At 42.1% G+C, this 24643-nt stretch overlaps 1 protein-coding gene across 1 annotated transcript in view; it reads right to left on the minus strand.

Moving 5' to 3' along the window:
• LOC116492525 (multiple epidermal growth factor-like domains protein 6) overlaps window positions 1–24643 on the minus strand; it is a 179116-nt gene that overhangs the window by 55520 nt on the left and 98953 nt on the right. The window contains exons 6-7 of the mRNA XM_032193296.1: window positions 11481–11603; window positions 2449–2571 (exon numbers count right to left, since the gene is read on the minus strand). Of these exons, the coding sequence (XP_032049187.1) occupies window positions 2449–2571; window positions 11481–11603 (246 nt within the window). The remainder of the gene's footprint in view (window positions 1–2448; window positions 2572–11480; window positions 11604–24643) is intronic.

The raw sequence follows: 24643 nt of genomic DNA on the forward strand, positions 1-24643 counted from the left end.
AGTCGACAAATGATGAGTCCAGGAGGACTGAGCCCACAGCATTATTCTCCAAATTAATCTGTTTGTCTAAGCCTCTCCACATGAATATTTACAACATCCAACATTATATTTACAGCATCAGTCAAAGTAGCTTGTGATTTTTCCTATAACGAGAGCAATGGTAATAGGAGCCACATGAAGAACATGGAAAAACGTCCTAACTCCTACTACCCTTAAATTATCACTAGGTCCTCATAGCCCTTATATTTAAATTAATGGAGCAGGAATTATCTGTTTATTTCCTGAATGTCAAACGATTTGGATTAAATCATGGCAGGTATGATGGAGACAGATCCTCTCTGTTACATCCCTGAATCCTGAAGTTTCTTCTGCTTAAGTCCAGCAGGGAGGCATCTCCCGTCATCAGAGGAGTTTCATACCATGTGTGAGAAAGTAGAAAAGGTGAGGAGCTGTACATGCTCTGTCAAGCAGTCCCTTCATCAGCTTTACACTCAGTAGTCTGCATTTTGGAGTTAAATGCCATTAAAAGCATCCATCTTCCTAAAATCTCAGCTGAAGAGCATGAAAATATTTTTAAGGAAAAAAGATACTCCTTATACTAACTACTCCTGCCGTGTGGTGCAGCTGCAGACACTAACCTCCATGTAAAGCCACACGGCACACACCTACCCGACCTCCTGCTCCCACCCTGTCCTGACGTTGCCTTCCAAAATGCGATTTATTCACTGCGACGATCCCGGGTCAGAGCGTCTCGCACCCAGGACGGAGCTGTCAGGTGTGCAGCTCCTCACCCTTTCCCACAGCAAACTGCTTCCCGACAGTTTCTTCTCTCCATATGTGCTGTAATCAGTCCCATGCTCACGGCCCCCTGCACTCGAACACGAGTAGCTTTATGAATGCAATCAGCCTACTTGCAAAAAGAGGCCCCAGGCAGTGCAAATACCGCACACTGACTCATGAAAATTTCAGGCTGAATGGCACCTGCTCCGAAGCTGCAATGTGTGTAGCTGCTGTTTAGGATAAAATGGGTTATTTCTCCTCATTCTGTAATTAATTGCCACTTTACATGTAGAAAATTTTGGCAAATGCCTCTAATGTTTTTTTCTTTTTTTTTTTTCTGCTTTTCAAATAACAAAAAAAAGTTGGAAAACCATACCACAGCAACCATCCTGCACATATTTCTTCATAACTCGTAAATACAGCTAATCACTAAAGCATCAGCTCCCCTGACACTTCCCTGCCCTCTGTCTCCTTCTAGCTTGGTTTCCAGATAGTCAAATACCAGCTTGAATTTGGAAAAAAAACAAACAAACAAACAAAAAAAACCTGCTTTGAATAATTTCTAGGAGAAAAAAAAAAAACAAAAAACAATTGTTTCACAGTATATTCACAGTTAGAAATGATGCCTAACGTTTCAAGACCATGAGGTCAGTAGGAAAATTTGTTCCGATATATAATGCTGCAAGTTATCTACTGCTTTAGTTCATACGTTAATAAACAGAACTGTCAATGTGCATCCAAGACAAAACAAGGAACATGCTGACTTTAGGATTAAAATCACCGCTGTTTCCACCTACCAATCGTCAGTGAAGGGTTGATGCTACTTGGAAATACTTTACTTTTTGGTAACCTTCCTTGTATCAGTAATCCCAGTAAGGCTGGAATTGCCAAGGTGTGCAGTGCTACTCACAGAAGAGTTTACAGAAAAGTGAGCAAAACATCAAGGCAGGAAGTATTTTGCAAAGCAGCCAGCATTCTGTACAGATAACACAGCAATTTAAATAGTGGTAAAATTTTGGCCAAGATTTCCAAAAGAGGAGTTTGAAATCAGCATCACACCCTGATCCTGACAAGGCTGTTAAAAATCTGTACACAGTGAAGTCTAGGGATACTTTAGATACATTAAGCTGATAAACTACCCTTGCTTCGAAGCACCATGTTAAAAAGAGAAAAGCAAGTATTTTGGTCTCTAATTCCCACGCATTTCAGGTCAGAAATGCTTTAGATCCTTTTGAAAATCCCAGCCTAAGTACAGGACTTTGGAATTCAACTTTTTAAGCTCCTTTCTTTGGAAATCTTAAGACTTCGTGATTTCTTTCTTCACAGTAGTTTCTCTATGAATATGGAAACAGTTCTCCTGCTAAAAAGCCCTTTTGAATTCCAAATAGGTTTTCGGTGACCTGGTTCAGTGTTATTTGAACCAGTTTTCCAGGAACTGTATCTGGGGCATTATTTTAAAGGGACACTACAGGAATAACACTACAGCATCCACAAATCCAGTTCCTAGAAACTATGATTGAAATTGGCTGATGCAAATACCACAAGGAGAAATGTAATGTTGTTTCAAAACATATATTTGTACAACATATTTCTTTCCATTTGAAGCTCAGTAAAGCCAGAGCACAGAACAATACCCTTCTTCCCAAGAAACAGTCCACATTTTCTTACCTAAGCAGGACTTCTTGTCTGCAGAAAGATAATGCCCTGGATGACACTCGCATTTGGCAATTCCTCTCTCATTTTGACAGATTTGTGAGCATCCTCCATTCCCACTTGTGCAGGGGTCTATCACTGAAACCAATTAGAGCACACTGTCAACTTAAAGGTCACACTTGTGCCTGAAAATGGTCTTACCTGCCACCGTTACAGCTAACAACTAAGATTACGGTAGCCGTAAAAGATTAGACTGAAAAAAATATTTGACAGAAGTCAGTGTGGAGTTAAATCCATTGTTTTCCTGTGTGCTATTTTCTCTGTTGTTGGACAGCATTTTCCATAGAGCAGCAGCACTTTAAACAGTGGGCAACTGTGGTTGTGTTATTCCTTGGAAGCGGGACAGGAAAAGTACATTTCATCCTTATTTTGCCATAACTGAGCAGATTTCAAGAGCTGCTCTAAACAATAGCAATTAGCACTCCAGTACATGTGAACCAATAAACACATACAGTGGTGGAGTTTGCCACAGAATAATGTGTATTTAGAAGTCTCTACAGAAAGTACACACTGAAGAGCCCTCAAAAGATTTCTTTCAGTCTAAAAACATACGGCATTAATGTTGTACGTCAAGATTTTTTACTTTTTTCAACAACAACATACTATTTCAAGGATAAGCTGTTCTAAGTGGCAAGTACTTAGAAACACATTTATAGAGCACCTGCAGAAGACTCCACCTCAATGCCTTCACTGTGGTTTACGTGCTTTTTCCTGGAATGCATACCTGCTGGAAGCATGTACCTGCCCAAAGGCTTTGCACACATACAAACTGACCTATAGACAGGATGGTTTGGGTTAAGAGACAGAGATTTCATACCAAAATCTGATATTCTGCACAAGGTTGAGCATGGAGTGCTAGTTTCACCAAGACACTGGTGAATAACATCAGAGAGGCAAACTTGGAAGACACCTTTGAAAATGTGTCCCCTAGAGTTCGGCTTATTTTCAAATAAAGCTTTCTGAAAGTCAAAGCTATTTCCTTACAATTAAAACTGAAATTCACTTTTAGCTTTTTAGTAATTACTGTCTGCTTTGAAACATTTGACCAGTATTCCTCACTTGCCTCCAGCTTGACATCTCCTTCGTTGGTTATCTCAAGGTCTGTGCAAGGTAATTTCTACATGAGCACTGGGAGGAAAGTCAACATCAGTTGAAGGTGTTTTCCCCTAGACCTTGCAGCTTGGCTCTTCCTTTGGCTAACCCCATAAATAAATATATAGAATTAAGTAGAAGAACTGGCTAGGAGAAAAAGACTCTATATTTTATATAGAGACATTTATTTATTTTTTTTCCCACATCCTCCAATTTTTGCTTTCCCATTCCATGTAGCCAGTGGAAATTTGTGCCACTGTTGGCAACAGAGGACACAGCCCCAGAATGCCTCAAATCCCCTCGTTTCATCTCCTGGCATCTCAAGAACATAACCATTCAAGTCTTCAGGCTGAGTGTCTGACATGATAATATAAAATAATACCACTGTTAAGGATTTAGAACTGAAATTTTCTGTTGGGCTTTCAACACGATAGGTTGCAAATAGGTTTCCGAGGGACAGCAGCACTTCATCCTATGTGACACTTTCAAAGCTGACAACTCGGCTCTGCAGTTAAACAGTTTGCTGTCTACAAAGGATTTAGCTTCAAGCAAGAACTCGTTCCCTGGCTGATATGAAATATTGAGTTATTTGCTGATTCTTTTTTTTTTTTATTTGGATAAATTAAATGAAATCACTATCAAACAGCATCTGTTAAACCTACATATTATAAAGGTTTTCAGAGCATCCAAAGCTTTAATTTGAGAATGATTGCAGCATAGAGTAAAACTTGTAATAATCTGTGACATGACAACAAGCAAACAACAAATTATAGGGTACTCGGTAGTAAAATGTAGTAATTTGAATAAAAATAGCAGCCTTGGAAGTCCTTAGACAAGATAAAAGTTTGTAAAGGAAAGAGATTTTCAGGACATAAAGCAACCACAGATTGATTTGTTTTACTTGCTTTTGTTTTACTCTGACATATCTGTTCCTTGCTGTCACAGGCAGGTTTTAAGAAAAGCTAAAAACAACTCATTAGTGTTCTTTCTCCAACACATTTGGCTCTTACTGTTTGACTTGCTAACAGTATTGGGTAACAGACTCCACCCTATGAAACTCTATCCCAAGCTGTTAAACACTGGCCAAAAAAAAGTAAGACAAAAAACAAACAAACAAAAAACCTTAAAACCATTCATTATCCTGGCTGCCTTAGGACATCCAGGAATCTTGTCTGAAAAAGCCACGCGGATGCATTGATCTGGGATAGCAGCAATGTGCTTGATAAAGTGTACGTGCTGCATGTGCTGCAGACCCTTCCAGAAAGACACTGCAAGGTTGCAAAGGACACAGTCTAGTTCTCCAGTCCTACCTATCTAGAGCAGCAAAAGAAAGAGAACTGGGTCTCATCAAACTAGTTTGCTTGCTCATGGCAACCGTGACTTTACACTGGAGAAAATATAAAGTGGTCAGGATTCAAAGTCCCTTCCCTGGCAGATGGAGAGTTGGTGGTAGTAACTGTTTATTTATACATGGGACATTCAGAATGGGTTGTGAAAGATGTTTGTTCCTACCACTCCTAGGTAATCCAATGAAGAATTTGCTCCAGCAGGCATCCTGTACAGCTCACATCCCTTATGCAAGCATGAATGCCACTGCAACTCCCACCTATACACCCCTCACCTATAGCCTCTATCTCAGCACTTTGCTGCTGTGTCTCCATCCTTTGCAGTGGCTGTGCAGGGCCGGCTGCACCCTGCCAGGCCTGAGTTTTTCTGGGCTGCCTCATGGGGTGCTTGGGTGCCGAGTCAGCCCCCAAGCAGCCCGTGGGGTGGCTCCCATTGCAGCACAGCCGTGGCTGCTGTAGTAAACCCCCTCATGATCCTGCAGTTTCTCCGTCCAAACTAGCACTACAGCAGCCATCCTTTCTGGTTGGAAACTAAAACCAGCCAGGCTCACCTCCTCCCACCTCTTCTATTTAGAACATCTTTAATTGCCAACCCAAATGTATTCATGGCCACTTTAGGCTCATTTGTTCCTGTAAAAATCTTGTCCATCAGCTTAACTAGCACTTTTCTCTCCTAGGTGTTTACTCGCAAAGGTATTTATGGGATGAAAGCATCCCACTCAGACTTCATTTTGCCAGCCAAACTCCTCTTGTAAGACAGATTCCTTTTTCTGACCACAGCTGCTCTCCTGCAGAGGTCGGGCCATTATATTTCGATTTACACTATTCTAAATGCAGATAACCAGCATACAAACAGGCTCCAGACAGGGCTCCGTTGTTCAGTAATTACTGGTGATGAACCACTGCCTTCAGTGGGTGCCTGACCCTCATCAGCCCCATGGCGCGATGGAGCCAACCACCACAGCCTCTGCGGCAAGTCCAGCATCAGCAGAGGAGCAGCAAGAGGCTTGGAGTTGGCCTGGAGAACAGAGCAGGCTCCCGGTGCCCTGTCCCCACCAGCACTCTCCCTTTCTGCCTCTTTTTGCTAATCCTGGGGACAAAACACAGCCAGCAGGTGGGAGGCCATGAGGAAAGGAGCGGGCTGGGGCTGCCAGCGGCCATGTGGGGAGGCCAGGCCTGGAGGCCAAGCACCGGTTGCACACAGCGGGAGCTGGAAGCAAGCTGAACAGCGGGATTTACTCACACTTCATACACAGCGCGTAAAAACCCCCGAGCAGAAGAGGAGCCATATGGAAACGGTTTTGTGACAGGAATTTTAGCGCAATAAATCCACAGATTTGGCCCTATCTTTCGCTGGCATATTCGAGGGTGCAATGTGTGTGCGCTTGTGTTGGCGAGGGGAGGTTTGATTTAAAAACTGATGAATTTCTTAAAATATAGGAGAAAAAAAAACAACAACCAAACCCAAAGGTAGCATTTCTGTTCTGCTTGTGCATGCTCCATAACCTGAAGGGGAGGATGAATGAATCAGATCGCAATTAGGAGCAACGTAAGCCAAAATCAGTTAAAGAACAGACTTCACGTAGAATAAAATATGGAGGCCAACTCTGCACACAACTTGGTGAGTAAAGAGGATTACAGCACGACCAAGTTCCTCACCTATCTCATCATGGTCAGTGTGCAATCAGCAGCCAGGGGTCTGCGGGGCCAAAAACACCTTTGTGACTGTCAACCGAGGCAAACTTCACACCTCAGCTACGTGCCCATTTCAAATATATGAACATCGGTAAAAAACACACAATCCTGTAATTTTTACAGCCTTACGGAACAGCTTTCATCGATGCACCTGTTCCCGTCCCCTGCGCCGCTCTCCCTGGCGGTCACAGTGCTGGTTTGACAGCGTCCCGCGCTGGCGAAAGCCGACGACTGCAGCAAGAGGCAGGGAAGATCTGAGAGCTGCAATGCTGACTGAAGTACAGCCACCCTTTGATCTGACAGCAGCAAAGCACTCAAGGATCTGCCGAGGTAAGGAGGGAAAAATAGAGCAGCCCCACTGGCACTTGCCCGTTGTTTTTTTGTCTGTCCCCGCTATTATTGATTAAAAAAGAGGAATTGTCTTTCAAGCTGATTTCCTCAGCCTCATGCATAGGACGCACTAAAAGATAGGAGTCACAGGCTCTGCAAGACTGCAGCATGGACATACAGAGTAAACAACAAGGCATAAGACAGTTTAAATTCCTCTCTAAAGATACTTCTTCTTTTACTCAGGCAAATTAATATTCTTTTTTGTTCAGCATATATCCCCAGCCTCTGGAGAAACGTTTCACTTCCTGCCAAAATATGTTAGCACACACCCACACCTATTCGCACGCTGAATATAAAAATAAGATCGATCATCTGAACCTGTTATTGTGCTGCACGTATGTACGTGAGTATGTACATGACTGCATCTATATATATTTTAACAGCAGGGATGTACTATGTTTGCCACGAGGAGCTAGAAAGATTATTTGATCCTCCCTGGAAGGCATCAGACTCCGGATCCACCGATGTCAGCAAAAATCTATGACATTTATATTAGCAATATTAATATTAATTCAGTTATCTGTCATAGACATTAAGGAAGAGTTAACCACAAAAGCTGCTGTAGGAGGCATTTCACCCTGTACTACCATCAGCAGACAACTAGTTGCTGCACTGACTATGTGCTAAAAAGAGAAGCAACTTTTTTCATTGCTACTGACTCTTGATGCCCAGGCAGCAGCGGCCAGGAGACACCTGGCCTTGCTGTCTGATCTGATCCCAGGACGAGGCTGCACACCTCCTGCCCAGCCAGCAAGGCAACGGAAAGCAGCTTCAATTTCCATGAGGGAGGCACTGACACACTCGGAGCTTCCCGCTTGCTCTACATTTGTTTCCAAAGACCCATTTTTCAGTAAGAATATTCAAATAAGATGGAAGAATTTCAGGACGTGAAAAATGCCTTAAGTCGGCTCTACGCGACAGAAGAGATGCCTCAAATTTTAAAGGTGCCATTTTCTCCCTCCTCTTCTGGACATAAGCCAGTTTGGAAGTGGCAGCAGAGAAGCTCTGCCACCTGTGGTGCCTCATGGCACAGAGGCAAGGGGACAGTGTCACGGCATGTGGGGACAGCGGCGGGAGGCCACACGCAGGGAAGACAAGGACCTGTGGATGGGCTCCTTCTCCAATCCTATGCAATACAGATGCTGGTGTCTATAGAGAAAAGAGAGTTGTCTGACTCCAGGAGGAAATGGCTTTTCCAAAAAATTCTCAGCAAAGAGTTGTCAAAGCCCCTGGAGCCACCAAGTCGTGTGGCTACCTTGGCTGCTATTTGGGGTGTTACCGAGCCATACAGTGCCAAAGGAAGCCCCAGCACGATCCCCACTCTCTGTTTAAATCATTGCTCAACTCCACAGCAGCACTGCTTGCACCAGAGTGTCTCTTAGTGTGTGGCAGAAAGAAACTAAGCTTTGGCCTTCAACATACATATCTCAACCTATTATTACCTATAGTAACACTCAACATTTAAAAAAAAAAAAAAAAAAGTATGAAACCCTAGTTAGTAACCATGGGGCTAGAGCAAGCACTCTCCTCAAGCTTTTATCTTCCATCACCTTAAATCTAACCTCACGAATGACTAGAACTGTAACCAGATATACTGTACTTTTACTTGTGTGACAAAGCAGAGTAGAGATTTGTAGAGATACCTTCTTTGTTGCTTCCTCTATTAAGACCCATAGTGTGTGGAAGTCTCCACAAAGAGCTGTTTCTCAACAGCTCTTCTACATAAGCCAGGCATCAAAGATAACAGCTGGCACCAGAGATGAATTGGGCTCTAAAACCTCTGTTCTGCTTTCACTTCTTGGAGTTCAAACAAGAATAAATTCCAGTGAAGACAATGAATTTACATCAGTCCAAAAACACAGCCTGGTACTATAATAAGTATGTTTTCTGTCTGATTTTCTGCTTTCCAGATATCAGTTGGTTAAATTTTAATGAAGTTAAATTCACTGCATTAACATAAGCAAGGCATTGAAAACAAACCAGAAGAATTGGGCAGTGTTACCCTTGGTTATTTTAATTACCTGATTTGTAATGAACGTTCAGACTGGCACACATATCTAAAAATGAATTCAGTATCGAGCAAAATCTGAGGGACAAAAAGCTAAAGAAGAAAAGGAACATTGAAAAAGATGGGATTGTGGCACAACACAAAGTATCAGAGATCATCAAAGGATTCAGGAATAAAACATTTTACTTTCACATGCTGTTCATCACCAAAGAAAATAAACCACGTTAGAAATCATTTGCCTTGGAGTACAAGCAGAAGAGTGCTATGAGGATCATGCTGGTGATGCAGGGATGGACTACCAGGGACAGTCAGGATCCCAAATATGCTGTGATGATGCGGTAGCAGGACAGGACTTGCTGTAAAGGGTTTGTAACAAAACTTCAGTAATCTTCCATGCAATCGTATGGAAAAGTAGCTTATCGAAGACCTTATCATAAGCTTAGGGAGACCTATTTGAGTCTTCAGATGTGGGCTGAATATCTTATAAGAAGATAGATCCACTTCCTTATGTATGGGAGACTTCCAAGCCATCTAGGCTGCAAAATCTGCTTCCCTCAAGTCATTTTGGCACTTTTGCTCCTAGAAACATAAGATTGCCAAAAAAGAAAAGAAGACGTGGAAAGAATGAACATAACAGAAATCTGGGCTGCATTCATCTCAAAAGCCTGTATAAAGGGATGCGTGTTTCTTATTTCTGTAGCTGAGATAACAAACTTTCATAACAGCTCATTTCCAGAATGTGGACCCTTTATATTCTTAGTATGTTTGAGAGATTGTTACATCCTCGAAGGTATTCATGGAACAAATATTATTGCTAATGCAAGTCTTATTTGAAATGCTAGATGTTCTGCTCAGCTGCACTAGGCCAAAGGAGACGTGCACTATTCCTTTTACTTCTTGATCAGATGAGTGCTCAAAAATGCACATATAAACCAGTGCAACAGACCAGGGAAACTCTCCATCCCCACTAGTATCTGGTTAGTGCAAGCAGCTAGTGCCCAAATCCCAATGCTGGGCGCTCCTGGAGAATGGTTTTATAAAAAATGCTTCTCTTCTCCCTGTCCTCATCAATTAGCATGTTTTGTGCTCCAATGCACAAGAGTTTATTATATCCATTTATTTTGGTGTCTTGTCTAAATAGCTAAATGGAACTCAATATTCCCTGCTCAGTATTGTGTGTATCAATTATCATGATAGCAGCTCTCTCTGACTTCCTTCTGTCTCTCATCTTAGGATTTATTTCTCTTCCTCCTTGATAATTTTGGAGATACTGTGAATAAACCTGAACATTATATTAAGTATTTTTAATAACTCCTTTTGAATGCTTAAATTCCTGAATTGAAAGCTCACTTTCTGATAATGTTCATAGCTAGGAAAACTCAAAACTAAGCTTCTGATTATTTGTGCCATGAGAATACTATACACTGCCCACAGAAGGCTAGAAGAATCCCCACAATACCTACTTTTTGTGTTTTATCATTCACTTCTCTCAATCTTCTTCCCCTTAAGCCACGTTAGTCATTTTTAGTATGAAATTCCCTCTCCACTACTGCTGAAAACGAGACTATTCAGAGAGAGTAATGTAATTCAGACATCACATCTTTGCATTCTGTGTCTTCCCTGGCCATACCTCATCAGAGAGAGATGGATTTTTCTTTTTTTCTTGTAATTCATAGGAAAACACTACATAAGTATAAACCATTTTGCTTTAAATTCATTTATTTATTTCACACTTACGTTTCCTTACTCATTCCCTCTCCAACTGACACAGCCAAGAAAATATTCAGACTTCACCGTAATTTTAATTACGGTTAATTTCCAAAGTGCTGAAAGTCTTTGTATGTGGTAAACCCAACAAAGCTAAAATGGTAAGTTCCTTAAAATAAAATTAAATTAAATTAAATTAAAAAAAAAAAAAAACATTATTCCCACAGCCTGAGCGCTGGTACATCTTATGTTGCATCAGTACATTTACTGCTGAGATAATCTAAGAAATGACTGATGACATATTTGGCTGATTTTAAGTACAACCAAGGGAATTCACGCAAGAACTGAGACAATGACAAAATTGGGAGTGAATTTATTCTGCAGATGTGACCTGACCATACTTGATCATTCTTCTCATATTGCCTAAAATCAGGCTTAAAAAATGCTCAGAATTGGAAAAATGTTCTCATTTGACGGGAAGACCTTACATTTCTTTAAAGCCTGCTTCAAAGCAGAAAATATCTTCACACGATTGCATCACAGAAACACTGGATGCCGTCACTGCTTTGTTCCCAAAAAAAACAGACCAATTTTGAAAATGTCTGATTTCTTGCAAGCTACTTGAACCAGACAGGATAATGATATCCTTTGTGAATTAACCAAAATTCAGACTGGGAAAGTCTACAGACCTCCACATTTATGCAAAACCAGTTTTTTTTCCCAGTGATATGCTTGTAACGTTTACTCACATAAGCACGTGCGCCCGTCGGTGTGCAGTCTGTATCCCACCTGGCACTGGCAGTAGAAGGAGCCATGGGTGTTAACACAGCCCTGCTGGCAGCCTCCGTTCACCACTGCACACTCGTCCACATCTACAGAGAGAAGACAAATGACTGAAATGACAAGACAGCCTCAGCAAAGCCATACCCCGGTTCTCCTGGAGCATACATAGCTCATACACAATGCCACCATGACGATCCGACTGGAATTTTTTGTTTATTTATTTTGCTGCTGCACTCTAAACAGAGCAAAGAAAATTGAAATTTTATGGCGTTTTTCAAAGTTCCCACGGGCACTTTATTTGTAGTCTCTACTTCTGAAGCCTTTGTTAATTAGAGTGGTTTGTGACGCCGGCGTTTCCTTGGGGCAAGAGAAAAATACAAGGAGAGAATGACAGTAAGCTAACACGTCTGAGCTTGCAGGTACCGCTGGTCAAACATTTGGCTTTCACAAAAATTTGCTGTATGAAGATTTCCTTTTGCATCAGGCCTTTAATCTCATTAGCAGGACTGCTTGGGGGTACAAGGACATACAACTGACATGAGAAAAAGACGTGCAAGAGCAGAGCTGATGCTCTCAATCAACGGGAGCTTTGGCGCTACATATGAAAAGAAGGTTAATTTTGTGCTACATTTTCTGTGGCTCCAGTCCCCTGGACTTTTTTGTGTTTCCCTGAACTTTCCCTATCTTCTTCTCAGGTGACCTCCCTGACAGGGAGATGATTCCCTGACCATACGTACTCAGCATCAGCAGGCATCACTCTGTATTTCACAGTTTAGGGGATTACATTCAGTCAAATGAGGACAGAAACTACCATTAAACCAGCTTGAGACTGTGCTGTAACGTTTCACCTCAAAATGAAGACAAGGATGGACAAAAAAGACCTAGAAAAGTTTAAGAAAATACTTGAAAGTTTAGAACCAATCCACAAAACTGCATTTTCAAAAGTACCGCATAAGCAGTTTCTGCATCTTTTCTGCAACTCCAGAATACTGTAAATAGCATTTGATTGGCATGTTGATACCATTACCTTAAAAATTGACACAGAAATCATTGAAAGTAAGGGCCAGTTAGTTCATTCCCTGACAAAATTTCACCTGGGAGATACTTGTCTTGGATCTGGTTGTCCTTTCCTCCACAGCCCCCAGGGATGGCAGGTCCACATCCCTCCATCCCACCCAGGGGCGATGCTGGCGCCAAATTATGCTGACCACTGAACACATCCTCCCGTTACCGAACCCTTCTGCAATATGCATCTAGAAGGGCCACTCCATCACTATTTATTTATTTATTTATTTTAAAGACTGACACAGACTGAACTGCCTTTTGGATCACATTCTGAAACCATCCTCAAGGATTTACCCACCCAAAAACGCCCAAGCAGGTGTGCATGAACAGACAGGGATGGAAAGAAAGAAAAGAGTGGCTCCAAGGAGAGGCCAGCCCATAATTGCTGCTGCAGGGAAAGGGCCGGCCGCAGAGCCAGGAATGCGGAGCAGAGAGGAGCACGGAAACAAGAGCACAAAGAAGGTTTTTTTCCCCCTGGTGTTGCACTCGAGGAGCAAGGGGTCTGGCTTTCATATTTTTGCTGTTGATATATCTGCTTTGCATTTAGCTTTTATGGTTTACATTTTTATGCTTTTATGTTTATTCCCTTTTAGAAAATCTAATCAAAATTAAATGAGAAAGGAAGTTTTAAAGATGACTTGGAAACACACAACATCCTGGTCCTCAGGAAATGCATTTATAAAGTTAAATTTTAATATTTCACATGTGAATTTCACCCACCTAAAGTGAAGTCCTAGTGTTGACTAGTGCTTAAATTCAGACCATTTGCTAACGTGTGCCACTTTTTAATCCTTCTGCTATATCTTTCCTTTCATCAGACTGTATACTATGTACATTTCCTACTGCCTGAAGACATCTGGAATACTTTTTTTAAAACAGAAGTTTCATTTTTTTTAATGTAAACAGTAAACAGAAAACGTTATTCATCTTGTTGGATACTATGCTGTTAAGAAACACTCTGCTGAAAAATCCCAGAATGAAATCAAAACCAGGAAACTATTTGTCTTGAGTAGCAAAGAAATAAAATAAGCAAAAAGGCTCAGAAAAGTATACCAAGGAAGCAGCTGAGCTATATAGTACAACACATTCTAGTATTCATACTTTCATAAATTTAATTATTTTGAGCTTCAATATATATTAATTTTATAAGCTACAACCAGCCACGGAATTTCTATCTGTACCATATACAGCTTTAGTTTAGGATATCAGCACTTACAAAGAAAAAAATAGCCAAGATAATAAAAAATGAGCAATTAGAGTAAGTGCTATTTGTCAGAGCTAGGTCTGTTTGGGCATTTTAGTGCCTGGATTTCCAGGGGAGCCCCCGGGAGCTCAGCACTGGCTGCGGCCTCCATCACCCTGCGTGTCCCTTGTGCTGCCATGTCCCAAACCGCTCATGTCCCCACATCACCAGACCCTCCATGTCCCTCCCTTGGCTTTGCCTGCATGACAGCCCACCCTTCCGAGAGGTGTCCCCAGCCTGTCTGAGGCCCCATAGGGCTCCGTGCTTCAGCACTGGCCCTGGTGGGCCCAGCTTTAGGGGGACAAAAGCAAAATCAAACAACAATATCCCCACCGCCATCCTCCTGGGAGGCCCGAGCAGTGAGGCCGATGGCAGGTGAGGCCTCCAGCCCGAGGCTTCCTCTGCAAGACCAATATCATCAGGACTAAATGTCAAAAGATGCTTTCGCGTCCTGAAGATATAATCAAGAAAAATGCAACATGCAGTCGCCTTCGGTGCCTCCTACATCTCCGGGACAGGAAACAGCGCTGCCCCCAGTTACAGAAGAAAAATGCCTTAATTATTTTGTCTGGGAAGAAGGCCGAGAAGCAGCCACTAACCTAAATGCTTGAGCTGCACTTGAGAGTTTTACAAGTGTAACCTATTTGCACTCTTACAGTAAAATAGCTGCACCTGTCAAGGACAAACACACCAGGAAAGCAACAGCTTACACTGTCATAGGTATACAAGTGGCCAGTTCTTTTTCTATGTGGAAATAACTTTAGAAAAGTAGAATTATAAAGTCCGTCCCCATGGGATTACAGGAGATTGCATCTGTTTAACTACATACTATAATTAAATTTGGATTAATTCCTGCTGCAGATCAAACTAAAATAGCTATGTGCTCAGCTTTCTACAGTTACATTCAGGATTCTTATCTGAATAACCAGAATTTCGAGCCATTTGGGGCCATTTTGAGCCATTTCTTATTGCCAGTCGCCCTGTGCCGAAAGCAGTTGTGCGTCCCCAAAACAGGGGCAGAGCCATAGAGGCGAGAAGAGAAACAAGAAATTTGTGCTCCCCAAAGCTATCTTGAGAAGAGGATTATGCTACTGGGTGAACAAAGCAGTCAGGACGTGAATATCCTCTATATCACCTGTGAATTTCAGCCTTTCGGTGAGATTCGCCAGTCCCTGCCCTCCGTGCTGTACACGCAGCACGTGCCCTGCTGCCACCAGCCCACCATCATCTGCCCGAGGATTATGTCCCAATTTACCCACTGATCATCAGGAACAGTCTTATGGCCAAGCCAAAAGTCAATCCTACTTGTCGCCAGGATGCAAACCGCCTTAGCCACCACAGCCTGCAGCTTCTTTTAGCTCTTCAGGCCCCTGAGTGATGGTGCACTGCCTGTTCATGCACCCTAAACAGAGAAGAGGCTGTGGCATGCAAATTCCAGGGCTGCTGCCAGCACTGTGCCCCTTCCAGGGCAGGCTGTACCGATGGTGTTACAGATTTTAAGTCCTCTGTACCCCTGAGTGGGGGTTTTGCTGATTGTGAAGTTTGCCCCCAGCCGATTTGATGGGCTGCTTTGGCAACAGGTTGATTTCCCTGCCAAAAACCTGTTTAAACACAGAGCTGTGAGATTGCTTGTTTGGAATTCAAGGTCATCACGTTGGTGGCTCTTGTACACAGCTTGCAGGATTTTTTTTTTCATACTGTTTCTTAAAATGCTTAGGAACAGCTATGATCAATCAGTTCCTTAAAAATAAACAGAGAGCAGCGCTAGACACAGATAATTAGTGGACCTGCAATTATGCTTCTATAAAGGAAAAAAAAAAAAAAAAGCAGGCTGTTGCCAGATCAATTCCCCACTACCAGCAGCTAAGCTTTTTAAGCCACTAAGAAACATAAACAGGCAAAGCTAAAGAAAGCCCCCAAAGAGGGAGAAAACCCGTTCTGACAGCAGTAGGGCTGAGCATTTGCAGGAGCCTCTGCAGCACACGTGGGTCAGGAGCAGGGGCAGCCACAGCAACCCCGGCCCTGAACAGGGGTTGGTGGTGGGCCCAAGGCACTCACACTTGTACCAGCTACCTCTTTAAACCCACACGTAACAAATATCTGCACGGTCACGAGCCTCCAGAGGGAAATATATGCCCAATATAATAACCACTGGACAAGCACTTCATGCAGTCCAAAATCCCTTTTGCTTTTAAATCCTTTTTTTCTTTCTTTCTTTTTTTTTTTTTTTTTTTTCTTTTAAGTGACTGCAGTCTCTGCAGTCTCTACTCCCACAATGAATGCATCATCCTCTCTCCCACAGGTCTGCAGTGATACATCCCTGACCCTCATTCTCTTCTGTAGTTATATGCAAATACTTGAGCTCTGGTGCAGGACAGCTGCCACTTCAGATCTCAAAGAGCCTGCAGCAATACTGAAAGAAAGGCCTGCTTTTCTTCCTAATTCAGTTTACTTTTTAGGGTAAAGTGTTCCTCATAAGGTCATTTTTTGTAACTAGAGCTCGAACATGAGCCCACGTCAGACATGCCGACAGCCCCAGAGCAGACATGAAGGGCTCATGCACGTCAGGAGGGAAGGTGACTCCTCAAGGGGACATCTTATGGGGCAGAATAAACTTTTTGTTTCACATTAGCACCGTTACCTCCCTTCTTATGCTTACTGCCACAGGAGCGAGTGCTACAGAAAGACCTGAATGGCTGTAAATTGCCAAAGGAAAGCTGCTTCCTACCAGACTCAACCCAGCTGTGAAGAACAACAGGAAAAGAGGCAGCGGCCAAATGACGTTAAGCTGTGAGCATCACCCACCCCGCAGGCACTAGAGACTTGCTGGGATGCCACAAGTCACGCCAAGCTGGGAGGTGCCGAGCACCATGGTCTCACTGAGGCCAGGAGCAACAGCTCCTTTCTTCAAAATGCATAATTTGTCCTCACCAAGGCCAGGTATCCCACATACACGAGTAGTCAGGGCTTACATTCACCCAGTTAAAATCAGCTGGGCACACGCTCACACTTGGGGACCCAAACCTCCACTGTACCCAAAGTGGACCTGGCTCGACAGGCTTTCACAGGAGCACAACTACACCCTTGTTACCAGATGCCTAAGAAATACTGCATGAAATTGGAACGGATGACACATGCACATCGACATTTTTGGTTCACCACAATCCACCCAGCTCACTGCAGGAAGGATGCAACCAAGGGAGAGAGGAAAACACAAACCCCTACTTCCATGTATTTAAAGGACGGTTTACGTGGATGGTTTTAAACTTATAAATTTGGGTTATAATTAAACATAATTATAATAATTATTTATAAAAAATCGTGACCAGAGAGAGGAAGCATGGTCTACCCCTTGCAGCAGCATCTTACAATTTAATAACATCAGGGTTTGGTCTCTTCTGTGCCCAGGGAGCTCTGTGGGTCCACACGTGCTAGGATTAAACAGTCAGTGACAGGGAGGGTGGAGAAACAGGGAAGGGAAGACTGGATGTTATGTAAAGAACCACAAGGAGAAACAATAAGAAGCTATATGTAAAATTATCACAAGTGGATAAACTGTTCATCTCAATATTTTTCTGGATTAGGTTAACAAAAATCCAGCTTTCCACTCATTTGTGCTGAATCACTCACCCAATCCCTTCAGCTTGCTAAAGTGCAGCTCATTTCGTTCATCTGACATGCAAACTCCCTTATTGTTTGGTATCTAAAACGATATTTAAAATCAGCAAAGATGGATGACAGCGCTTTCCCTTCTGTTATTTGTGATTAGTCTGGTGTATCGATTCCAAAGGATGTTTAAACCTCATGCAAGTTACAGAGTGAAAATATCATATGGTCGTCCCCCACGAATTTACATGGTGGATTTTACACATTAATTTCACGTGTTTCAAAGTTGACTAATTTGTATACTTAAGGGAGAGGAGGGGAACAGGCTCGGTACCCAGTCACGTATAAGCTGATCGCAAAAGTCAGAAATTTCTGTATATTGTGAGAGTGAAACATAACATAAGAACCACCATTGCTATAAGCAGATACATTTATGACAGACTCAGCTCCCAGCTTCCTTTAAATCACACAGTCTCCCCAAGTCTTGAGTTTGAAAATGCCTGTAATTTGACAACCAGTGTGAATCCATTCACAGATGTACTTACTATTAGGCGTGACATGATTTGCTCTTCAAGCAGAAGTTTTTTTAATGACCTCTCCTGTCTGACTAACATTAAAGTTGTTTTCAAGGCTTGAAAGTTTGATTCCAGGAGTTTTGAACCTCCCGTTGCTAGAAAAATGCTCGTCCAATTTTTCCGCTATGAAAGTTGTTTGACATTAGCATTGACTCTAGAAATAAAATACAACAAATTTTAAGTCTGGTCAAAACCAAAGCTTAAAATTCAAGAACAAAATACAGAATTTCTGCTAATTTTAATTGAAAATGTGCTTCTGTTTCACCAAACCAAGCTGAGCTGCAAAAAGGGAAGAGAGCAATTTTCTATAGCTGCAAGATTTTAAATCGCCACGTCTTCCATGAACTCTAGTGCTCTTTTTTATACTTCACAAAAAATACCATAAATATGTTACAAGCTCTTTTGAGTGGTCCACTAGAACCTGATGTTAAAACACCTTGGTGAAATAGCTTTCAGCATAGATAAACGTGCTCCTGCAGAGCTTGCTGGGTCATATTAAACTGTTCCTGCTCCTGGGCTTTTATTTTTGCTCCTTACCTATTTGTTTCTGCCCTTTTCTGGCCCCTCCAATGGATTATATGAGCATCCATTGTCTGCTTCGGTTCAAAGTCAGTCAGGTTAGCTCAAATCACTGCTGCAGCTTACTTAAATTTCAGTAAGTCACAGGTGTCTGAGGCAAGCTCGCTACAACAAAATTAATTAATGGAATAGCTTGAGCAAATCGTACTGAAAGAAGCATGTCAAGTCTGATAAGAGATTGGTTAAAAGGCATGGTTAAGAGATTCCTTACCCAATTTAGTCCCTGAGAACCAATTGCACGTTGAAAGAGAGCCCTTGTTAGTGCGGCGAGTTCTGCACAATGTTTCTTCTTTGCTTGGGATTAAGCACAAAGCAGCTTTAACCTGCACTATTTTGGCAGGGTTATCCAATTAGCCATGCACAGAAACAGGCTTTCCAAGTTATCTAATTATTTACCTTCCCCTGAAAATCAATGGCATTTTTTTTTTTAAAAAATGCTCTTTGTAAAGGTTTGTCTGACTTTCAGTCCGTCACCTTCCTTCAGACCTCCCTGGTGATTTGGTCACACCGTAGAGGAGAATTTGCTGCCCTGCAGTTGGTACCTTGCCCTATATTTCAGATATTTTTCCAGGTAGCTTCAATGGCTTCAAGCTGTGACTAGGTCGGCTTTCCTCTCTCACAGCCCTGGTTTATCCATCTTTATACCGAGCACACCAAAGGACACCGGGAAATGCTTAACAGCAGTCATCTATGGGACTCTGCCTATGTTAGGTAATAAATATTTATGTCCAGGTTGGGAGGGAGATGCATTTCCTGATGACTGTTTTCAAGGAGGGAAGAGGAAAGAGGCATCTCTAAGGTATGGCTGTCCTAGGGAGCAGCTGGGGAGGCTTCTGGGGAGAAGAGATCAGAGCTGGAAGCACTGAACGGGGCAATCCACCCAGACAAGCCTTAAAGACCTGGATTCAATCTCCTGATCTGTCACTGGCCTTATTGGACAATAAATACAGGGATAAATTGCTGTGAGGTGTCATGCAACCCCATCAGGGGGAGCCAGCGTTGATTTGAAAGAATGACATTTGATTTGCCAAAGATCCTGGTAATTTGAATTCATTCTGGGGACAGGTGGGATGTTTTTTCCTTTGTTTGTTTTTTGTTTATTTATTGATATAGTTTGTTTTGATATGGCTTTGTAGTACTTATGTAAAGACTGGCACAATGCAACCTCTGAAAGTGGGGACTTGTTCCTCACCAGTGCCTGGGTCCCACCACCACAGACCATTTCTCAGGTGTCCCCCGAGAGCAGACCTCCTGGGAAAAGGGATGTGAAAAGACGAAAACGGCCAATACCTGTACTGCTGCTTTCTGCTTGAATTCAACGCCTGACATGCCAATCTTTCCCGAGATATTTAACAGTGGTTTAGCTCAATAAACAGTCAAGAGCCCTTCATCCACAACTCTATATGCGAACCATATGTTGCAGCTGAAAACTTTGAAGATTATAATTAGAACTGTCCATTCAGTTTAAACAAGGTCAAGAATGAAAACTATTTCAAATTCAATAAACAGGCCATTTGAAAGTGTAGATGCTGCGGAGGACAAGCTTAACAATTTAATTGACAGGTAAAGCTTCATTTCTAATCCTCATTTTGATATCGTCTGTAGCCTCAGGAGTCAAAACACATCACTGCTCAGTCCTCAAAATATGCAGAGAAAATGAAAATGTCAGTTGAATGAAAAAAAAGGAGAAGCATCTGTTTGATAGCTGTGTAAGCCTGTGATATGTAAACTGCTTTGGAGTCAAGCAGCCCTAATTAGAGTTTCAAGGCATTCTTCATTAAATATACACACAGAGACATATATATGTGAATTTTAAGAAATTATTGGGGCCAGATAATTTGAAAGAAAATCAGGGTATAGAATTAAAGTAAAGAACGGGATAATTTTCATGGACAGACCTCAGACAACACTGTGATGCTTGCACATAGCAGGGAAGAAATAGTTTTCATCATCTTTTCACGGTACAGATCTGTACGTTTTCCTTCACTCTCATTTTTTTAAAACGAAAAATGAACAGATCCATTTCTGCATTTCAGAGCAGCACAAGCATCACAAAGAAGTACAGCCAAGAAGGAAGACTGATAGGGTTACCAGCCTCCACACTGGGTTACGCTAATAGATATTTTGGCAACCGTAGGCACTTGACCACTCCAATCCACATCAATATGAAACCCACATGGAAGGACACGGGCTTGCAGTGAAAAACTGCAGCCAGGAAAAGTGAATGACCACAAGAAGAAACAAAGGAGTTCAATCTGAAAAACAACAATCCGGACAAACACATAACTTATGATCTTAAACAATATTTATATGCTGAAGAAAACAGACTCGTTAATTTTACTCAGTGTTTCCTGTAGAAAAGCAGTGACTGCACCGGCTGCAAGCAGGGAATTTAGAAGAGGACATTTTGCCTGTGCAGTGCATCAGTGCGGGCTGAAAGACAATAATTAAACATTTATGTAATTTCTGCTTAGGAAAGAGGCTTTGAGATAGTTAGCATCAGCAGGTACACTGCAACGTACCGCAGGATTTTCTGATGCGGGGCATAAGAGCAGAAGGAAAATTTGTTATGGGACTCTATCAATTTTTAAAGGCAGTTCCTCAGCACAATTCAGTTAGGCCATGCTGGGAGGCAGGAGGGTGGCAAAGGAGGAAAGGATATCTGCGAGGAGATGCACTTAATAAGCGACAGCATGATACAGCCCAACTCCTTGCGCAGATTCAAATCGGAGATGTGGTGCGGAGGTTTATATGTTGGGCCATCAGCATCTTCTCTCAGCAGGATGTGACAGTTTGAAAAAACAGTTATGGAATAAAAAGAGAGAGAAATGACTGATACGATGGGAATATTTTTTGTTGTTGTTAGCAGCAATATTAATGCCCGCTTGCCGAGCTCAGTGAGTGCCTTTACTACAGTAGGACGCAGGGAAATGTTTCTTCTACACACACAGGAGGTAAAATATGCAAAAAAGGGGGAAAAAAATGAAGAAAAAAAAAGATAATCATGCAAATTGCATCGTAATTTGATGTTTCCTGCTTGCAGTACATACACTCTGCTCGTCTGAAACATGAATGCTATTTGTAACAAATGTCCTACTTGGGCTGGGGAAAAGCTTTATGCCATCACATGGACAGCCTCTTCTTGCTGACTGACTGGAACATCAGACAATCTTGGTGATAATTGGTTTGGGTGGAGCAATTGCTGGTAGATCTGTATTTTTTCAACACATGAAACACTTGTAATGCTGCCACTGCTCTCAGAAGACAGAGCTGGTTTTGCATTATAACACTGAGCTACTTCAGAGTATGGGATAGGGAACATAGGGAGGGAAATAACAGACCACCGAGGTGACCATAACTCATTGCCTAGATGAGACCCCAGTACCTTCCACTCTGTTACTGAAAATTCAGCTCACTGAAATTGCTCCATGGTCATTAGTTCATATGATGCCTCCCCAAGATGCTCCACAAGCGTCGATTCCCCACCGGAGCTATCGTAGCTCCAGACCAATCTTCTGCAACATAAATAGTCAGCAAGCAAAAGACAGTATGTTACACAGATTTTTTTTGCTCTGCTTCCACCTAAAACATATTAGTTGTGACTCTGCAGAGATCCACCAGTGAGAAGAGGCATTAACACATCCCAAATTTGCCCATGCCAGGCTTCCATAGCTGCTGGATCCTAATGAATGATGTCATCAGGCACAGAACAAATTTTTTTTCCTGAGATTAAAATGACATTAAGTTAATCACTGGATTGCTCCATTTTTTATTAGCCATTTTTGATCTCCTTCACTGGCATTGAATCCCTTTTGGAATAGTGTCTGTTAACAAGGTATTCAGGTGGGTCTTCCAAAGATCCGGTGCGTGCTAACAGCAGGTATATTTCAAGTTGGTCTTCTAATAAATCAGTTAAACCCAGTGAAAACCCTCAGGTACTCATGTAATTGAAGTTTGAGTAATCCAATATGATGGTGATCAAACTACTCATCTTTTAATAAGGAACCGTAGCTTCCCCAGCAGTTGCTACCTTGCACGCAATCACGTCTGGATCGCTTCCTTCGGGCCAGCGCTTTGAACAGAGAGGCTGACGGATTTCTGTTTGTTTTAGGTTTTATCACAAATTGCTTTAAAGTTTTCTCTTTTTTCTTTTTTCTTTTTTTTTTTTTTTTCCTGAATATATCAATCGGCTCATAAAATCCATGGGCATTTCAATAAAAAACGGGATTTCTATTAGTTGTCCCCATTAAAGTCGGCATTAAATGCTTCTCAAGAGGAAGACAAACAGCACTCGGGAGCTGTACCTCATCCTACCTCCGGACCTGCCCTCCGGCATTGTTTACATAGCCTATAGGCAACGCTATAGAGAACGCAATAGTTACCCTGCACAATGCTCTCCGCTGAAAGGCAAATGCGCACATTTTTCCTTTTATAATTTCCATTTAAAGAATGAATTGAAGGTTTCTAAGCCTTGTCTCTCTACACAAGAGTAATTCAGTAGCAATTTACATTTTCGATGTGCTCAGAATGAACACCAAGATGACTCATGTGCTGTTTATAAGATGCTTATATTTGCTGGTAAATACCTTGCTACAAACAAGCTATAATTTAAGTATTCAAAAGCCTTGGTTCAGCATAAAATTACTAACTGTAATTTTGGAGACCATGACCAGAGCTTCAATTTCAGGCTTGCAAAGCTCTTCCTACACAATGATTCTTGAAATTATGAGTGTATTTTCTTCTCTGACAACGGCAATCATTGTATCTCTGTAATTGCAGAAAAGATTACCTAGCTTTTAATTCACATTAGTCAGCTGCAACAATACCGTGCTTCTTTCCTTTCCTTTAAAATAAACTAATTATTGTCAATCAGCCCCGTGGAATGTTAACATTCTCCATAACCTACCTTTCAGAGGTAGTCATAAATGTTAGAAACTAGCTAATAGAAACTAATCAGAGCCCTAGAAATGTCTCAAAACATATTTGTACTGCAGTCTATCATTTTTGTCATATTATTTCGAAGTATTATACGTTGTCTGGACAGTAATAGTCCATTCATATAGATATATACTGCTTTTCATCTAACTATTCAAAGCTCTTTACGTGCATCAATTAAACCACATTAAATTCCTGACTGGCGTGGTAAATACCACAGTATTAGCAAACCCTAAATATTTCTGGTTGCCGAAAGCTGGTCAATAAATATGCAGCAGTCAGTTTGCACAAAGTTTTCACACCAGTGCGTTTGATCATCCCCAGCTTCCCACACAAATTCACTACTGCAAAAATGGGCATCACAGGCAGGGGAAGCACGAAGGGGATGGCTGGCTTTCACCCACACTTCACGCACCCGCTCCATCCCAAAGATAAGAGCAAGTTGCGGTTACCCTTGGTATTTCCTTCCAGCTGGTAGAGCCCACGTGAGGCTTCTTGGAGATGGAGGAAGGCTGGGAGCTGGAATCCCTGAGGCCACAGCCCAGAACTGGCTTCGAGCAACAGTGCCGGGGGCTTTCAAGTGCCAGATGGGCCTAGGCAGCAGAGGCTGGTGAGCTGGGACTCTGCCTTTGTCATTACCTGGGAGGCCTGAGACTTCGAGAAATAATTTTTCCCTTTCAGCCCGTGTCAGATCAGTGATCAATAATTCATCTGATAACTGACATGCAGAACGGGGTGCCAGTTTGCTGCGGTTTATGAATAATCCCACGCTTGTTGAAAATCGTGCCGCTTTGGAACACAGCAGCAGATGTGCTGCAGGAAACATATTGCGTATTGATACACGATACATACATATATTGTGTGTAAGTGTAGGTATGTGCAACTACACCGAGCTCGGCGAAATCCTTACATAATTTGAAAATTAAGCTCTGGTTATGCAAAAGGCATATTAAAATTCTACAATTAAATTAAAAGTTCAATGAGGAAAATCTGGAAAACAAGAAAACCTCCAAGGAAAAAGGAGAGTGGGATCATGAAATAATCATCACTGTTTTCTTGAAATAGAAGGGGTTCCCATCCACCCCAGACGTCAAAGCTGTACATGCAGGAACACCGTTCCTTCACT

This window comes from Aythya fuligula, chromosome 9 (assembly GCF_009819795.1).
Source record: "Aythya fuligula isolate bAytFul2 chromosome 9, bAytFul2.pri, whole genome shotgun sequence".
NCBI classification, from domain to species: Eukaryota; Metazoa; Chordata; class Aves; order Anseriformes; family Anatidae; genus Aythya; species Aythya fuligula.